At 38.6% G+C, this 15,435-nt stretch overlaps 2 protein-coding genes across 2 annotated transcripts; one reads left to right on the top strand and one right to left on the bottom strand.

The window, feature by feature from the left end:
* Positions 1 to 499: 499 nt before the first annotated feature.
* On the bottom strand, positions 500 to 8,005 carry PSMA2 (proteasome 20S subunit alpha 2). Its single transcript, XM_075745322.1, has 8 exons — positions 7,859 to 8,005; positions 5,463 to 5,539; positions 4,760 to 4,892; positions 4,220 to 4,342; positions 3,752 to 3,833; positions 2,599 to 2,672; positions 2,122 to 2,179; positions 500 to 2,039 (listed from the first exon to the last, which is right to left on the bottom strand). The coding sequence occupies exons 1-8, from the start codon at positions 7,897 to 7,899 to the stop codon at positions 1,923 to 1,925; spliced, it is 705 nt and encodes a 234-aa protein (XP_075601437.1). The 5' UTR covers positions 7,900 to 8,005; the 3' UTR covers positions 500 to 1,922.
* Positions 8,006 to 8,243: 238 nt separating this feature from the next.
* On the top strand, positions 8,244 to 10,068 carry MRPL32 (mitochondrial ribosomal protein L32). Its single transcript, XM_010311264.2, has 3 exons — positions 8,244 to 8,435; positions 8,704 to 8,885; positions 9,487 to 10,068. The coding sequence occupies exons 1-3, from the start codon at positions 8,312 to 8,314 to the stop codon at positions 9,739 to 9,741; spliced, it is 561 nt and encodes a 186-aa protein (XP_010309566.2). The 5' UTR covers positions 8,244 to 8,311; the 3' UTR covers positions 9,742 to 10,068.
* Positions 10,069 to 15,435: the final 5,367 nt, after the last annotated feature.

The raw sequence follows: 15,435 nt of genomic DNA, 5'->3' as shown, positions 1-15,435 counted from the left end.
TAAAAAAATGAGTAAAATGCTACAGAGATGAAAGTTGTTCAATTATTAAAAAAACCCCACAAAACACAAACTACACCCTCCAAATGTTAAAACATTTTTTTGTTTGCCCCATTGTTACCATCTGAGAAGTAAGAGCATAATTTATTTGAAATCGCTTTGGTTTCAACTACCTTACGTAGAGCGTTCATCACTAATCAACTCTTTCTAGTAGGGGAAGCAACTAAGCTACTACAGTTCATGCTAAACGTTTTCTGACATACCTAGCTGCATTTTTTCCTACACAAAATTCCTTAATACTTATACAGCATTAAAAATTGACTGGATGTGTATGAATATTGAAGTAGTATTCCGGTTTTCCAAATGATTCTGAAAGCTTAAAGATCTAGCAACATAAACTCTCCAGTTTGTCCCTAGTTGTTCATTTTCTCTAGAAGAATCAGAGTGTGGACTGGTTTTCAGAATAAAATACTCAAAAAGTGATCTGGACTAAGTCTTAATGAACCATTTGGACACAGCTTTTATTTCTGACATTAGGAAATAAAACTTCACTTATGGCATGCTTCAGAAATTCTTATTTACCTAATGATAACATAAAACATCAGAAGACAGACATTGAAAAGAACAGATCGATTCGCTTATACACTACTTTCTGCAGACTAACTCATACTTTGTATTTTCTTCATTAGTTATACCTGACGAACATGTCACCTGTCAGGCTGCTCCCATACGTGCTTAGTAGCCTTAGGTACAAGCAGAGAGATCCAGCTACTGCTCCCAGTTGATTATCAATATTTTAACAATGAGACTACTAAAAAAAAAAAAGAAAAATAATCTGCAAACAGTAACTTAAATGGCTGCAGACCAGATTATTTCTGCTGAAAAAAAAGTACATATATTTATCCTGGTTCTTCTGAGGTAAATTTTGTGTTTCTATATAACCTGAAGGACTACACATGTAACCAATGTATCAATACAGACACCCACACACAATAATAAAGCATCTAGTTCTGCACCTGTAAAAGTTGTGATGCATAAATTAAGTGCTCTTTTCATTACTGCACCGTTAGAGTTATCTTGCAAGTTGGAAAACAGCACAATTCGAGGGATAAAGTAATTACATTACATATTCTCATTTTGCTTTGTAAATCCTGGGGGTTTTATTGATTGTGATAAATGCATTTAGTTTTCAGTAGGAGATATTACTTCCATTATTTCTAACAATATTTCAGGGTTGAAAAAGTGCAATTTCTGGGGCCCAAAAACGACCCAAGTAATAGAAAACAAGTTCTTGAGGCACAAAGACCAAGAGGGTCAAGAACAGAGATGCTCAAGTAGATCACAGTTCACACCTGAAATGGAAGACTGTTCTGCCTCTTTGTGAAGGTACATGATCTTTTACACCAGATAAAACCATTTTTGGAAGTTACTTAACATTTAAACAACATTCCAAAGGGAAAAAATTATCTTGTGCACTCAAACTTTAAAGTCTTTAAAATAAGGTCTAACGTGAGTTTTTAATGGCCAATATGGATGTGGAAAATTCTGTTTTGTCAACAATAAAGACATTGAAATCTCGGCTTTATGCAGATAAACAAGCTAGGATTAAAAAGACACACAGACACTTTCCCCCAAAACAGCGGCCTTCAAATTTTATTCTTTAGCCTTTTTCAAGCTGTCATTGTAACTTTACCTTTGTACAGTATTTTGTGTACAAAGATTTCAGGTATCAAGGGAAAGAATAACCTGTAATAAGATTCCATGTATTACAATATTAGGACTGTTGCATTTGCACCCATGATATTTAAAAAATCTGTCGGACAAATCATGTAGAAATAAGTATGCAAAAACTGCAAACAAAAACATTTAAGTAGCCAAAATTAAAAAGACCTTTGTGTGAATCACACAGTCTTGCTCGGTTTCTACTAGGCTATTGCAGCCAAGTAGTCCTTAACCTCAGTTGGAGTGAGCCTCCTAAAACCAGCTTCATTACAGATGCCAACTTCAATGTTGTCTTCTGTCATTTGCCCTTCAAAGCTCTCCTATTAAAGAAAACACAGTTCAGTGAATCATATCAATGATGTCGTAACAATAAGAAACTTACTTCTTCAATATTTTGCTAACCTTTAGTGTTAAGATAGCTGTATGAATGGCATCTTCAAGCTCCAAATCTTCATTGTATCTGTAAACAGAAGTTCACGTATTTCAGCATGGGACAAAGATCTTTCCAAATTCTAATAATCCTAGAATCTCTAAAAAACCAAACACTACTAAAATCTTCCTATTTCTCATACAAATATTATTTGTGAGCACTGTGATATTAATAGTCAAAGTTATTATTCATAAAAAAATCACTACTTTTCCTACTGACACTGTATAGAACAATTTCTGTAAATATGTTGATTATAATGTTTATTGCACTGAAATAATTCTCCACAAATACAAAAGTTGGAGTTTAAAAAAAGCAAATTTCCTGTGCATGTGTAAATAAGTAAACCAGAAGCATCATCTCTTAAATATTTTAAATTTTGTTCTGATAATCTAAAAGCGTGCATTTTATCATCAGATAGTATCCTTGCAAACAAGTATCAAATACATTACCTTTTCTCAAGGAATGTTTTCCCGTTCACGTAATTTTTCCCCATTGCTGTTGCTTTCCACGCAAAGTATGCTCCCTGTAAAAGCAACAATCTATTGAATTGTGTAACTTAGTCAAACATTACGTATTCAAGTACTTGATAGAAAGCACAGAAGCCATTATGAAAAAACTGAATGTTCTGAGAATATAGGTGTCTATTTGGGATCACATTCAGACTAATTTGATATGGAAACATATACTGTGAAAATGTACCAAACCTTTGTATAGGGTCCCACCTATTTTCATCCTCCCACTACTTTGAAAGATGAATTTACTAAGTCATTAGCATAGTTTTTATTTACGATTCCTTAAGCAGAAATAGTACTTTTGCCCTTGTCAGATCCTTCCTGAGGTTCACTCCATATATTACTTTTTTTAAGATGAAGTAAATCATATGGCTGATTTGCAACAAGATTATCTTAGCTACTAATAGGATATTTAGCCATCACTCCTATTCTCTCCTCTAGCATGAAGACCATCAGCATTTCTATGCCTCAATCAAGCTGCCTTACACAAGGCATCTGCATTTTGCTTTTTACATTTGAGCATCAGGTAGTAATTCAAATTTCTGAAGCTTATCAATGATCACTACTGTGACCACATTTTTCGTTTGAAGTAAAGCATTATAACTCACATAGGCACCAAAAGGTATTTTTTAAGAAGTGCAGTGCAAAGACTCACTTAATGACAGTCATTTACTTCTAAAGCACCTGCATTATATTTCATAATGCAACAGATTTTGGCCTAATTTCCATCCAGTTTAGGGAACAACTATTTAAGCAGCATAAGCAGTTAATTATTTTTTTCCTGGTACCTGCTGCAGAATGCCACTCTTGCTGTCACTACCAACTAGGTGAGAAGGAATGAAAAGGGCTGGTGATCTCCCTCAAAAACAGCTGCCATCCCTCAAGCAGTACAGGAACATGTAGGCACAGAATGATCCAGGCTTGCTCCAAGCACCTACTGAAATCGGCTCATTCTGACTTCTGAAGTTACGTTAAGAAATCTTTTGTTCTAGCTCTGCATTCTTTTTCTCATCACAGAAAGATTTCATGAGCACTTATAGTTTTAGATGTTTTATAAAAGCAGCTGAATTCACAAACATAAGATACTTACAGATGGATCCGACTGAAATAAATACGGCCGCCCTTCATTCCAGCCACATATTAGCAGTGAGACACCAAATGGACGAACACCACTACAGGCAAAGAAAAGAAAAAAAAACCCACAGTTGATGCAATGTAAAATTTATTTAGGGAAAACCAATGGTGACTAAATTCTTTTGGATGTGTTAACCCTCCCCCAAAATGCTTCCCACCAGCCCAGAGCTGTGATCAGGAATGACTGGTGAATGAACAGTACAGAAACAAAGGTATGCTGCCTTGTCTGATTTGTTTGGTTGCAAGATATGAAGACCCTACCTTGCCTGTGCCAGTTAGTGTTCCTCCCCCAGCTCACTTTCGGTGGACACTCTCCATTGAAAAACTAATTGTCTTTTTGACGCAAAAAATTGCATCACTAGGTACTTGTTATTCCTTACACTTAAACAACATAATCTTTCTAAGCAACTTGAAAACTGCATACCCAGATTGCGTGTATTCCTGCATCACAGAAGCAATTCTCTGTACTAGCTGAGCTGTTGGAATGGGCTCATGATAAACCAAGTAATATTGCTGGGCCAGCTTCCGAGCTCTGTGCACAAGTACTCTAAAAACAAAGACCAAATTAGTATGCCAAAGAAATTCCAACTAGCTGTTACAACTAGTAACTGAAAACGCATAATAAATACTATGCTAAGGAGTTATACATGTGGCATGACACCAGTGTAAGAAAACATAGACTGTGCTGGGTTATATTTATCAACTGAATAATCTCTGAAATACTTAAACTGAAACGAAGGTTGAATTACACTGCTGTTCATTCCCTACTCATTCTTTACATAGAGGGCTATTTGACAAGGTATTGAATATATTAACAAAAACTTAAAAGTGCATTTCAGATACAGTGTAACACAATATATTTCTAAGTGTATAGCATAATATTAAACAGCTCATTGCTATCTGTTTCTAACATTTCTTGTATGAAAATGCATCTAAATGGCGACCAAACAAAATTTTTTAATACCTGTAATCTGGACCCATACCACTGTACACTAAACCTATATGTTTGGTAATAGGTTCTACTTTGTGGACACTCCTTTCATCATAAAGAATGGATTTCTGCTTCTTCTCAGTTGCCAACACCACTCCATTTGCAGCTGAAAAGGAACAAGATATTTTTTTATATTAAACTAAAATTCTGGAAAGCAGTCAAAACACAGAAGAGGTTTGTCAGACTGTAAAGAATTTTGTTCCTCCCTTTTTTAAAACCCCTTCAAGTTCACAATCATGTTAAACAAAAACTTTGATGAATCCACCCAACACATTCTCATTTTAACTAGTCACACAGCTCCCATAATCCCATCCTAAAGATTCTGAAGCACATAATAATTGAGCAGTTGAAGTAACTTTATGTGTCATTTATATATATATACACACACACAGCTGAAGTTATTTACTTAAGGGACAGGAACACTCAAAAATAAAGATGTCTACTTCTACCAGCTGAGTCTCTCCAAAATCACGCAATTCCCCTAGCATGGAGCTCTATGCTCCCTTCCTTCTTTATAAAAAAATATTGAGTTGCACAAAAAAAAAGGGAAATATGTAGTAGAGGAAATGTAGTAGAATGCAAGATGAAGCAAGACTTGGTCCAAACTATTTTAGCTCTCTCCAATGACACTCAGAATCCTGCATCTTTCACTAAAGTAGTTATGTTCTGAACATACCTTTAATCCCAACTGATGGAGCTCCTGCAGCCACTGCAGCCAAAGCATATTCAATCTGAACAAGTTTTCCAGAAGGACTAAAAAAGAAAACACAAAAGTAAGCCTAACATAATTCTGATACGCTCAAATCTTTCCTACAACATGATGCTAACTTGATTTTTTTAAACCTCTTTACACCTAGTATCAGCATAATTTAATCAGAATTTAAAAGAAGAAAAAAAACAACAACCAAACAACACACAAGCCTCAAGATTCGTAACAGCTTCTAAAAGAACTGGGCTGGTTCAGCACAGAACTCACTGCTGCACAGTGCTACGAGGATACTCACACAGCACCTGCCTACAACCCTGATGAAAGTTAATGTGTCTCAGATATGGAGCAGTGACTGGGATGCAGATTGAAGGAGGAGAAGTCTGTTCTCCAACTTTATACCACTTTAAACAAATTTTCGACTCAGTGGAAAAATCTTCAGAGCACTCTACTGAAATGCCATTATACGTGTGGTTTGCAAAAGTTTTCAGGACAGCAATGTTCACTGCTGAAAGGTACAAGCAAAACACTGCTACTGTTTTTGACTGATAAGCACACATCAGGTCAATGGCATAAGATAGAAACAACTCCCATTTCATCCCCAGGTATTCCTGCATTTTGTTTTAATGATCCACATTGTTCTGGTAACGAACACAGAATCAACAGAACAGAGCAGCAGGTGTCAGGCTGACAAAGTAACTCATCCAGAATGATGGGGATCAAGGGGTCCATCCTCGATCCCCAGGGAAAAAGGACAGCACAGAGCCAGTCACTCAATGGACAAATGATTTTGCAAGTGGGATCTGTTCTCTGGGGTCTATTTCAGACACTGCTGTTTTAATACGTGCAGAAGTAAAACAGAAAATTATGTAGCTGCATGCTTAGAAAACATAAAGCAAGCAATAATCAATTAGCGTAATTATTTTTATACTGAGTAAACAGCATATAAAGGCGACAAAGTAATAATTCCAGCTCCTCCATTACAAAATACCAGCAAACTAGAACAATAGTTTCCTGCACAAACAATTAAAATATACAGAACATTAGCAAAATATTTTAAAAGTAAGCACAAACTAAAATAAAAAATTCTCACTACAAGGAACAGGTGAATGAAAGTGTAAGTAGGTGTATTCTCTTCCGCATGAACATAAAATCAAATGGCTTCAAGTTTCAGAGCATGTAGTGCTTCTGTACAGTACAAAAAGTTTGTAACTCCCTTAGAAAACCACTTCCAAGAGCCAATAAAGAATTCAACGCACTTGAGTAAAGCAGGCATGTTTGGCTGCATCCATCCATTAATAAGATTCTTTTTCCTAGTTTTAGATTGTGCACTGCTTCTTCTCCTTAACTGCAACAAGCCTTTAGTAACCTACTTCGCAATACATAGCATTACTTTCCTCTGAGACTAAGGGGGCACATTACTAAAAGCAGCACAAAGATTCTTGCATTCGGTTTTTCTTTTTATATGTATAATATAATTCTGGATAGCTTAATAGCTTCATCAAAAAAACAATGGAAAGTAATTTCATTTTCTCTGAATTAATCCTAAGTGTATGTATTAGAGCAACATTTTAATAGATACCACTCCAACAGCATATTCACTCTCTGCATACAATCATCCCACACCTAAACTATGCACAACACAAAGCACAAGTAAAGCATTATCTGCCAAGTGCAGCAGGAAAGGAAATAAACTATTTAAAACTCAACTGAAGGCTTCCTTTCATTCCCACATCTACAAAGTTCGTTCTGTAGCAAGCTCTCAAGACACCACAGCTCAGCTATCATCATGCATTTCCAATTACCTCAGAATTACTACTCAGCCTATAGCATGTGCATGTGTGGGGACTCTTAAGTTTCCTACACCGTTTCACCAAGCACTCACTGAGGCAGTACCAGTGACGAGACAGACCTTTAGTTGGCCCCGCAGTGACTCTGACTTACACCAAGGAGACAAGACACAAGCAGCGACTGCACTTGGGCGCGAGATCAGCGACAGAGATCAGGCGGGACCCGGGACCCTCACCTCAGCCCCCGCCTTTGTACCCGGCTGCGCCTGCAGCCGTTCAGGTCACTAAGACTCCCAGCAGCTATGTGCCCCGCTCGGCTGAAGGAGAAGCCACCTAATTCCCGTCGCTTTCCCCACGCCCGCCCCTTCTGCCCGGGTCCAGCCACGGCCGCCCCCCCCAACGCTCGCAGGCCCGGCTCCGCGGACCCGCCGGGGACGCGATGACTCTGCAAAGTCCCCCACTCCGTCCTGCCCCGCCGCCGGAAGACTGTTCCATGTAGGCTGTGCACCGTCCTCCCTCTCGCCCGCCGGCCTACCCGCCGAGAGCCCAGGCCTGGAGCCCTCTCCCCGCAAGTACCTGAAGGTAGTGAGGGAGAAGCTGTAGCCGCGCTCCGCCATTTTGGAACGAACCCCTGCACTCCCCTCACCAGCTTCCTCTGCGCAGGCACAGTCGCTCCTCCCGCTTCCTGCACGAGGACACAGCTAGAGCGCTGATTGGCGAGAAGGAGGAGAATAGCGGAGCATGCCGGGAAGCAGCGCCCGGCCCGCGAGGGACGCGATTGGCGAAGAGGCGCGCGGTGAGGTATCCTGGGAGTTGAAGTCTTCGAGCTCCCCCTTCGCCGCCCCACCCTCCTGGTAGCGAGAGGAATGCTGGGACTTGGAGTCCGGATCTCCGTTCCTGTTAGGCTGTGAAGTGCTCAGGGCACCCGATTTCCCAGAAGGCTTAGCGACAGGTGCGCATGCCCAGTGGGTCCTCAGGCGACCGACCGCTTTCCCCTCGTCTGAGGCCTTGGCGGGGCTGTGTGAGGGTATGGCGGCTCTCGTGGTGCTCTTCTCGCCGCTACCGCGGCTTCGCGGTCTCCTGCAGCGCTGCTGGGGCCGGCTGGAGCGCGGTCTCTTTCCGGGTTTCTCCGGGGGCCAGAGCCCGCCCTGGGGTAGGTACCGGTCTGTTCTTCTCTCGGCTGAAGGAGAGGGCGGCATCGAGGCTGCAGGACTCATTTTTACCGTTGAACGGCTGAGGGAGGGGACGGGAGCAGGAGATCGCGCAGCCCTGGGGACAGTGAGGGAACGGGGCGGGAGGGGCCGCTGGCCGCTCTCACCTCCTCTCTTTGTGGGGTGGCAGTAGCGTCCATGTCCTATTTCCCCGGTTGCACGCGGAAAGGGAGGCTGGGTGTAATGAATTACCTTGTCTTTTTCCTTCAGGACCAGCACTAGCTGTCCAAGCTCCAGTTTTTCTTCCACAATCAGTGAACGATACTGGTGAAAGTAATGAGGCTCCAAGCCTGTTAGATAGCATCTTGTGGATGGCGGCACCAAAGAAAAGGCGCACCATTGAAGTCAACCGCTGCAGGCGAAGAAATCCCCAAAAGCTTATAAAAGTAAAGGTAATCACCAAATTTCCACAGACTTGCCGCCTTATTCACTGCAAGTAATTTTGTTAATGGCAAACAAGCATGCCAGAGTAAGATTTACGCCAGTCATTTTTCCTCTCACTTATTTTAGGGAATCATTACAGTGGTCAATACTGACTGAAAAAGCTTTCTGGAATTTGTTTGTAAATAAGCTTAAAAGACATTGTAATCTTCAAAATTCTTTGTAACAGGGACATTCATCATGTAGTCAGTGCTTAAATAAACAGTGACAGTTTAGGTGCAAGCCAATAAAATGTGAATTTCAGCTAAAGGGCTGGTATACATTTAAAAGGCCTATAGTTTCTGTGCATCTAATTGAGTCGGTAGGTCTTTAGTCTTCCAAACATCAACAGATATAATGTTTAAGTATTGGCTTCATAGGCTATTTTTAGTAGTAAGCATTTGACATAGCGATACTTTACAGAAAAATTACATAGCAGAATAAATTTTGAAAAGTCTATTGAATTTCTCTGGTATTTCATTTAACATTTTTAATAGTTTGTGATTGTTCCCTGTTTCTTTTGTTGCTGTTGTTCAAAGTACAAAATTTTCTATTTCCCGCTGTCTTTTTTAGACAAACATAGACGTTTGTCCTGAGTGTGGAAACGTGAAACAGAAACACGTCCTTTGTGGCTATTGTTATGCAAAAGTCAAAGCAGAAACTCGACTGATACGGATGGAAATATGTAAAAAGGAAGGAGGACCATTTAATGCTCCAACTGTAGAGACTGTTGTCCTTTATGATGGAGAAAAGCCCACAGAAAAAGATGAAGGCAAGCGGATCATTGAAAGATCCAGGAAGCGTCCATCTTGGTTTGTTCAAAATTGATGCTATAGAACAAATACTAACAAAAACAGTTGCTACAGCAAGAAAGATGATGATTTTCAAGAATGTTTCTTCATTCACTCAGTGTTGATACAGAAAGCCAATGAACTTTTGGGAAGCCTGCTTGAATTGCATGTCATACCATGTTATTTTGCAGTCAGGTGTTGTTTCTATAGCATGCAGTGGGAAATGCTTCTCAGTGATACGTCACAGCAGTCAACAATTAAAGAGAAATCAGGATGTGTCTTAGGTTTGGACATCTGCGTACAGTACACTGAATAATTTGTATGCCAATGTTCTATGCCGGTTTTGTAAATAACTTTTTTTTTTTTTTTTTTTTTTTAAACAAAGGGAAAACATTCACAGATATAAAATAAAGTACGTTAAGTTTCCCATGGAAATCTGCTTTTTGTTTTTGGCTGCTGCCGTTGGAGGGGGGAAAAAAGTGCAAACCCGGTGTGGATTGAATACAAAGGATATTTACAAGCAAAGATATAGTTACTTGGTTATTTCCATGGCTGTTAACAGAATCTGCCTGGATCTCTCCCCAGTGCTACTGTTTGAGATACTTGGTGATATTCATGTTTTTGAGCAAAATAATGGTTGCCATGTAGTATTTGCACTTTTTCCGTACCGGACTGAAGGTTAAGCGTTTCTTGCTTTTGTCAGTATACACAATAATTTTTTGTCTTAAAGGGATATGGAAGGCCTTTTTTTTCCCCTCAAAATGCACTTGATTTCTTGAGTGAAATAATGAATTGAAATGTAATGAGTGGAAATCTGTACATTTGACAAGGGTCAAAGCTGATTCTTTGCAGCCATTGCCATTAAGTAGCCTGGGTGGTCAACGTGTGCTTGGAAAACCGCAAAGAACAGTGGTGCCTTCCTTCCTGGTTTGAGTCTTCTGCAGAGAGGGGGCAACTCTGCCCTCTACTGTCCATTGGTACTGTTCAGTGGTGCGGCTATGGCACCTAGCTGCAGATTTTCACTTCGGTTTTAGCCACACAGTAGCACTGTTGCATTTAAGATTAAGACTGTTTTAGGTTGGGATTTCAATATACAGACTGTACTGTTTGATATTATGGCTCAGCCAGTCTAATAGCTATTTGCTGCCAAAAAAATGCAAGCCTGCCCCTAACCATGGCTAGGTTGCCCCAGTGTTTCCTTGGCACTTGAGTGTATCTGCTCCTGTCCTGTCCTCTCCTGGTTTGGGGAGCTGTGCTGACAAAACTGTTCCATGGCTTTCTGTAGCTTGGTTTTTAGTGGGTACCTCCCTGTAGCTTGGCTTGTGTCAGGGTCAGAAAAGTGGCAACATGCACAATAGGAATATGAAAGTGGAGGACACAGGACCACGCTTTCGAGAATAGCCTTCATTTGTATGTGGCTGAGCCAATTATACCTGCTTAAGAGGTGGGCTCACGTGTGCTGTAATGCTTCACTTCTGCTTTCCTCACTCTGGATTCCACGTTGTGAAACACAACTGGTAGGAACAGATGTTAGCAGAGATGTAACATTTCCTCCATAGTCTAAGGGCATAATGAAAGCTGATACATGTAAATTGGTGTCATTTGGTTGACAGTATCTAAGCAAACAACTTGGTTTTGAGAACTTAAGTTCTTTTCGATTTGTCCAAACAAGATTTGTTCCAGTCGTATCTGGTTTTCACTTACTCAGAACTGAAGCCAAGAAAAGGTAGCAAGCAGGATGTAGAGTGGAAGGCTTACTTTTGACAGAGCTACATGGGAGGAGACTGACATACTGGAGGGGTGATTAGCCAAGCAATAAGAAATATAATTTAGGGAGAGTTGGATTATTATTTTTTTTGTTTCTTTTTTATCGGACCAATTACACCTTACTGACTTAGTTGCTCTTTATGTATTTATATTTTTGACAAAGGTTCTGTAGAGAAATAAGCTAAATTAGCCTGGGATGTTGAGAGTCATGGGTTAATTTCTCTGAAACACAGAGATATTCTTTAAAAAAAAAAAAAGACTATTTTTCTCTAAACATGAGAGAGCACGTGGTTTCTGCTAATGGAGTAATAATTAAAATTGGCAGTATATTGCATTAGTCTATTGAATTATAGTATCAGTGAAGCAATGAAGATGCTTTACAAATAGAATTCTTATGAAACATGAGTGAAGTTAGGCTGTGTCAGCACTAGACTTTTTAGCATACTTGCCGGGTCACAGTTGGGTAATGATTTCACAGCCATGCTGCTTATGTTAGTACTGCATTTGTGCAATCCAGACAAGGTAATGTTTCATAGTGGTTTCTGAATAATGTGGGAGGAAAAAGTCATTAAAATATCTGGTATTCATGGTCTGTAAAAGAAAAATTAGGAACAACTCACAAATATTGAAGATTTGCATATGCAATTGATATAGTACCAGTTCATTTTCCAAAAAAAGACATTATCTTCAATGAGAATCAGGACAGTTTAGCTTGAATGACTTTTTCTTCAAAAGAAGAGTAAAGGAAAGCTCATTTTCATAGCTTTGTTTTATTAACGTTGACAATATAAAGCTCCATTACTTTTTTAAAAAAATAAAAAATTTCCAGAATTCCTCTAAAACATGTGGCATAGTCTGTTACTTGAGATAAACCCTGTTTATATGTAATTGTGAAATAAATATAAATTGCAATAATGCTAATGTATAAACATACACTTTTCAAAACAATGTAAATTAAAACTAGCAAAAAGCAAGCTGGTTGTTACAAACGCTGTACTTCAGAATCCATTTAAAAACAAAAATTACATGCCTTGGGAATTTCACTTTGGGAACCTGCTAGTAGTTGAAAAATGTGTTCTTTTTTGTCTGCAAATTTCATGTGATTAAATACATGCTGTATTGGATTATCTTTTTCATCTATAAGGATTTTATGTAAAAAATATTTTATTTTACATTTTAGAAGGAACCAGGAAGATGATGTAATATCCTAAAATACAAGGATGCAAGTTGCTAAATGATTTTGTATCATACTAAGATCTGCAGAGATAGAGGTGATCTCTGACAGTGATAAATTACGATATCCATAGAAGTTGATAAATCAAGTTTCTCTTTAATCTCCCATTCAGCAAGGGAATTTTAATAAACGGTTTCTGCACAGTCCTCACCTAATCTGTTGAACACACTATGCCAGCAAGAGCTGGCAGTTAATATAAAATATATTTTTTCAAAGCACTAGGTGGCAGAGGAGTGTAGCTCTCTGGTAAGTGCAAGACAAAAGCCAAAGATCAGTAGTGAGATAGGAAACAGCATCAGATTCAAGAAATTCGCACCTGTGTGAGCAAAAGATCTGCAAAAAGACTGAATTTGCTAAGTAGGAAGAAAAATACAATAGTTGCTATGAGACATTAACTAACCTATTGCAATTCATTGTTCCAACTAAATTTAATTAGATCTATACTGAGAACTAATGTGCTGGGGTTTGTGTATATTTATGCACTTCTGCTCTTTGTTGGGTGAATTATTTGAAATCGCAGTTGTACCTATCATTTTTCCCTAATAAGATAGTGGAGCTCTTTTTACGCCTCTTAATTGTAGATGGCTTTCTATGTTGCTTTGAATGCCTGGTATATTCAGTTAGTTGACATGTTATTTATGCAGCTACAAAGTCCTGCAAATAATAGATCTGGCGGCATTCCAATGAATTTCTATGTAAAATTGCCTTGAATTTGTAGAGTTGTAAGGATCAATTTGCAAAAAGCAGCCACAAAGTGGAAAGAAAAGAAAAGAAAACTCACGTGGTGTTTAAATGAATATTAGTTGCTTGGAAGGGAATAGAAGATTGTATGCTCCATCCAAGTTTTAAGATGTTTTGGAAGCACACGAGTGATAAAGGTGCCTATATCTTTAGAACTTACTTGTTAATTAGTGTTTAAGTAAGATATTAGCAAAAATCCTTCTTTTACCTCACATGACTGCCTTGTGTAATTTATACAGTGAATGAGGATCAGTAAATACAAGTTGTTTCCAAATAATATGCCTAACTCGTAACCTACCAAAGACTTTAAGAATGAGGCCAAACAGAGGAAAATCAATTAAAAGAATGAGAAGGAAGTAGGTTATGCAGCAGTGATGGGTCTAGTTTTGCCTACTCTATGTATATTCCTAGGAAATTCTGTTGAATTATTTTCTACTGACTTCAAGGCAGAATTTGGTCCTATGTACTGAAACCCTGGACATATGGATGTATGCAAGCATATATATGTATTTTAATGCAGAGCATATAGTTGTGAAACTACTGCTGAATAACAACAGGATTAGGTTTACAGCTAAAAACTAAGATTGCATTTGATGTATGTAGTAAATTGAGTCTAATCACTTGATATTTGAATTTCTTTCAAACATCCTATATTTCAGTTTCCCCTGGTTAAGGACAGCATACATATTTAGAAGAAAGGGTATAGGATTCATTTCATATTGAATGTGGTGGATAAATTTATGAAAAGCAAAACTGAAACTGCTCTGGAGCAGAAGACCCCAAACAGAAGCTTTTGTGGAGTTGTCAATGTGCAATATTTGGCAGGGATTTCTCTAAAGCCTCACTCCTAGGTCATGTGGGGTTTTTTTATTTGGGGTTTTTTGTTCTGTTTTTTTTTTTTTTTTTTAAATCTGATTTCCTGGTTTTCAGATGGTGGGTCAAAGATGAAGCAGCAAAGATTTGGAAAATCATTAGGCAGAAAGCCAATCCTATGTATATATTTTCTTAAGTGTCATACCTTTTAAACCAATCCTATGCTTTTTGAAAATTAGGGAAATACATAGTGTGTTCTGATCATCCAAATACACAAGCATCCGGCTGTTTCCCTTGGTTTCTTGAAAGGGCACAGATTCTTCTCTGTACAAGGTGGTTCTGATGGAGTTGTTCTCACTACACAAGTGTATAGAAATGTTCTGTCTGACAGGTTCTGGGTATAAGCTTGATTAATCCTTTATGGGTCCTAAATTTGGGACCAGCTCATGAAGCTCAGGAGGAATAGGCATATTACATGCAGTGCGTGTCATGGTGTGGGAAGGACAATCAGTCCTTACTTACACAGCTGACATCATAGCTTTTTACACCCATTCCCAAGGTATACTAATGCTGTTTCTATTCCCAGCCCCATCACGCAGGCTCATTGGTTTGTCTAGCAATATGGCTTACAGCTCTATTTTCCATTATGGTGTAGCTCTAGAGCACATTATGTGAAATACTTCCAATGGAACTAGGGATTTTGAACAGGCTATTGGAAAGATGTATGTTTCATTTTTAATCTGGGATTAGTATTAAATACAAAGAATAGTGGTTTTAAAGGGGCTATACTGAATAGCTTAAGGCTCAAAATTGACAGACCAGTCCTGTAGGAAAGGTTTACTCTAAATATATTGGGATCAGAGGTTCCTACTTTTTCATCTTTTGACTGTTCCCACTCAGTCGTAATCAGATCAAGCAAAGCATCTAAGGTCTTTTGAAGAATAACATCAGGATACAGTCCAATTAAAGATATCTCACATAATTCTGTCACTCTTAAACAGGATAAATGATACCTTAATCTTCAAGAAGCCATTGATTTCAATAGGATTTCTTTTAAAGGAAATTGTAATTCCGAGTGACTGAGAGGCAGACTGTAAAGCATCAAGCTGTTGTGGTACAAAGTCGCTTAATGAGATCATGACAGTATTTTTTTATTGAAATCAAGGAAATGAAAAT

This window comes from Balearica regulorum, chromosome 2 (assembly GCF_011004875.1).
Source record: "Balearica regulorum gibbericeps isolate bBalReg1 chromosome 2, bBalReg1.pri, whole genome shotgun sequence".
NCBI lineage: Eukaryota > Metazoa > Chordata > Aves > Gruiformes > Gruidae > Balearica > Balearica regulorum.
The sequence above is the reverse complement of the archived record's forward strand: the minus strand, read 5'-3'. Positions and strand labels throughout refer to the sequence as shown.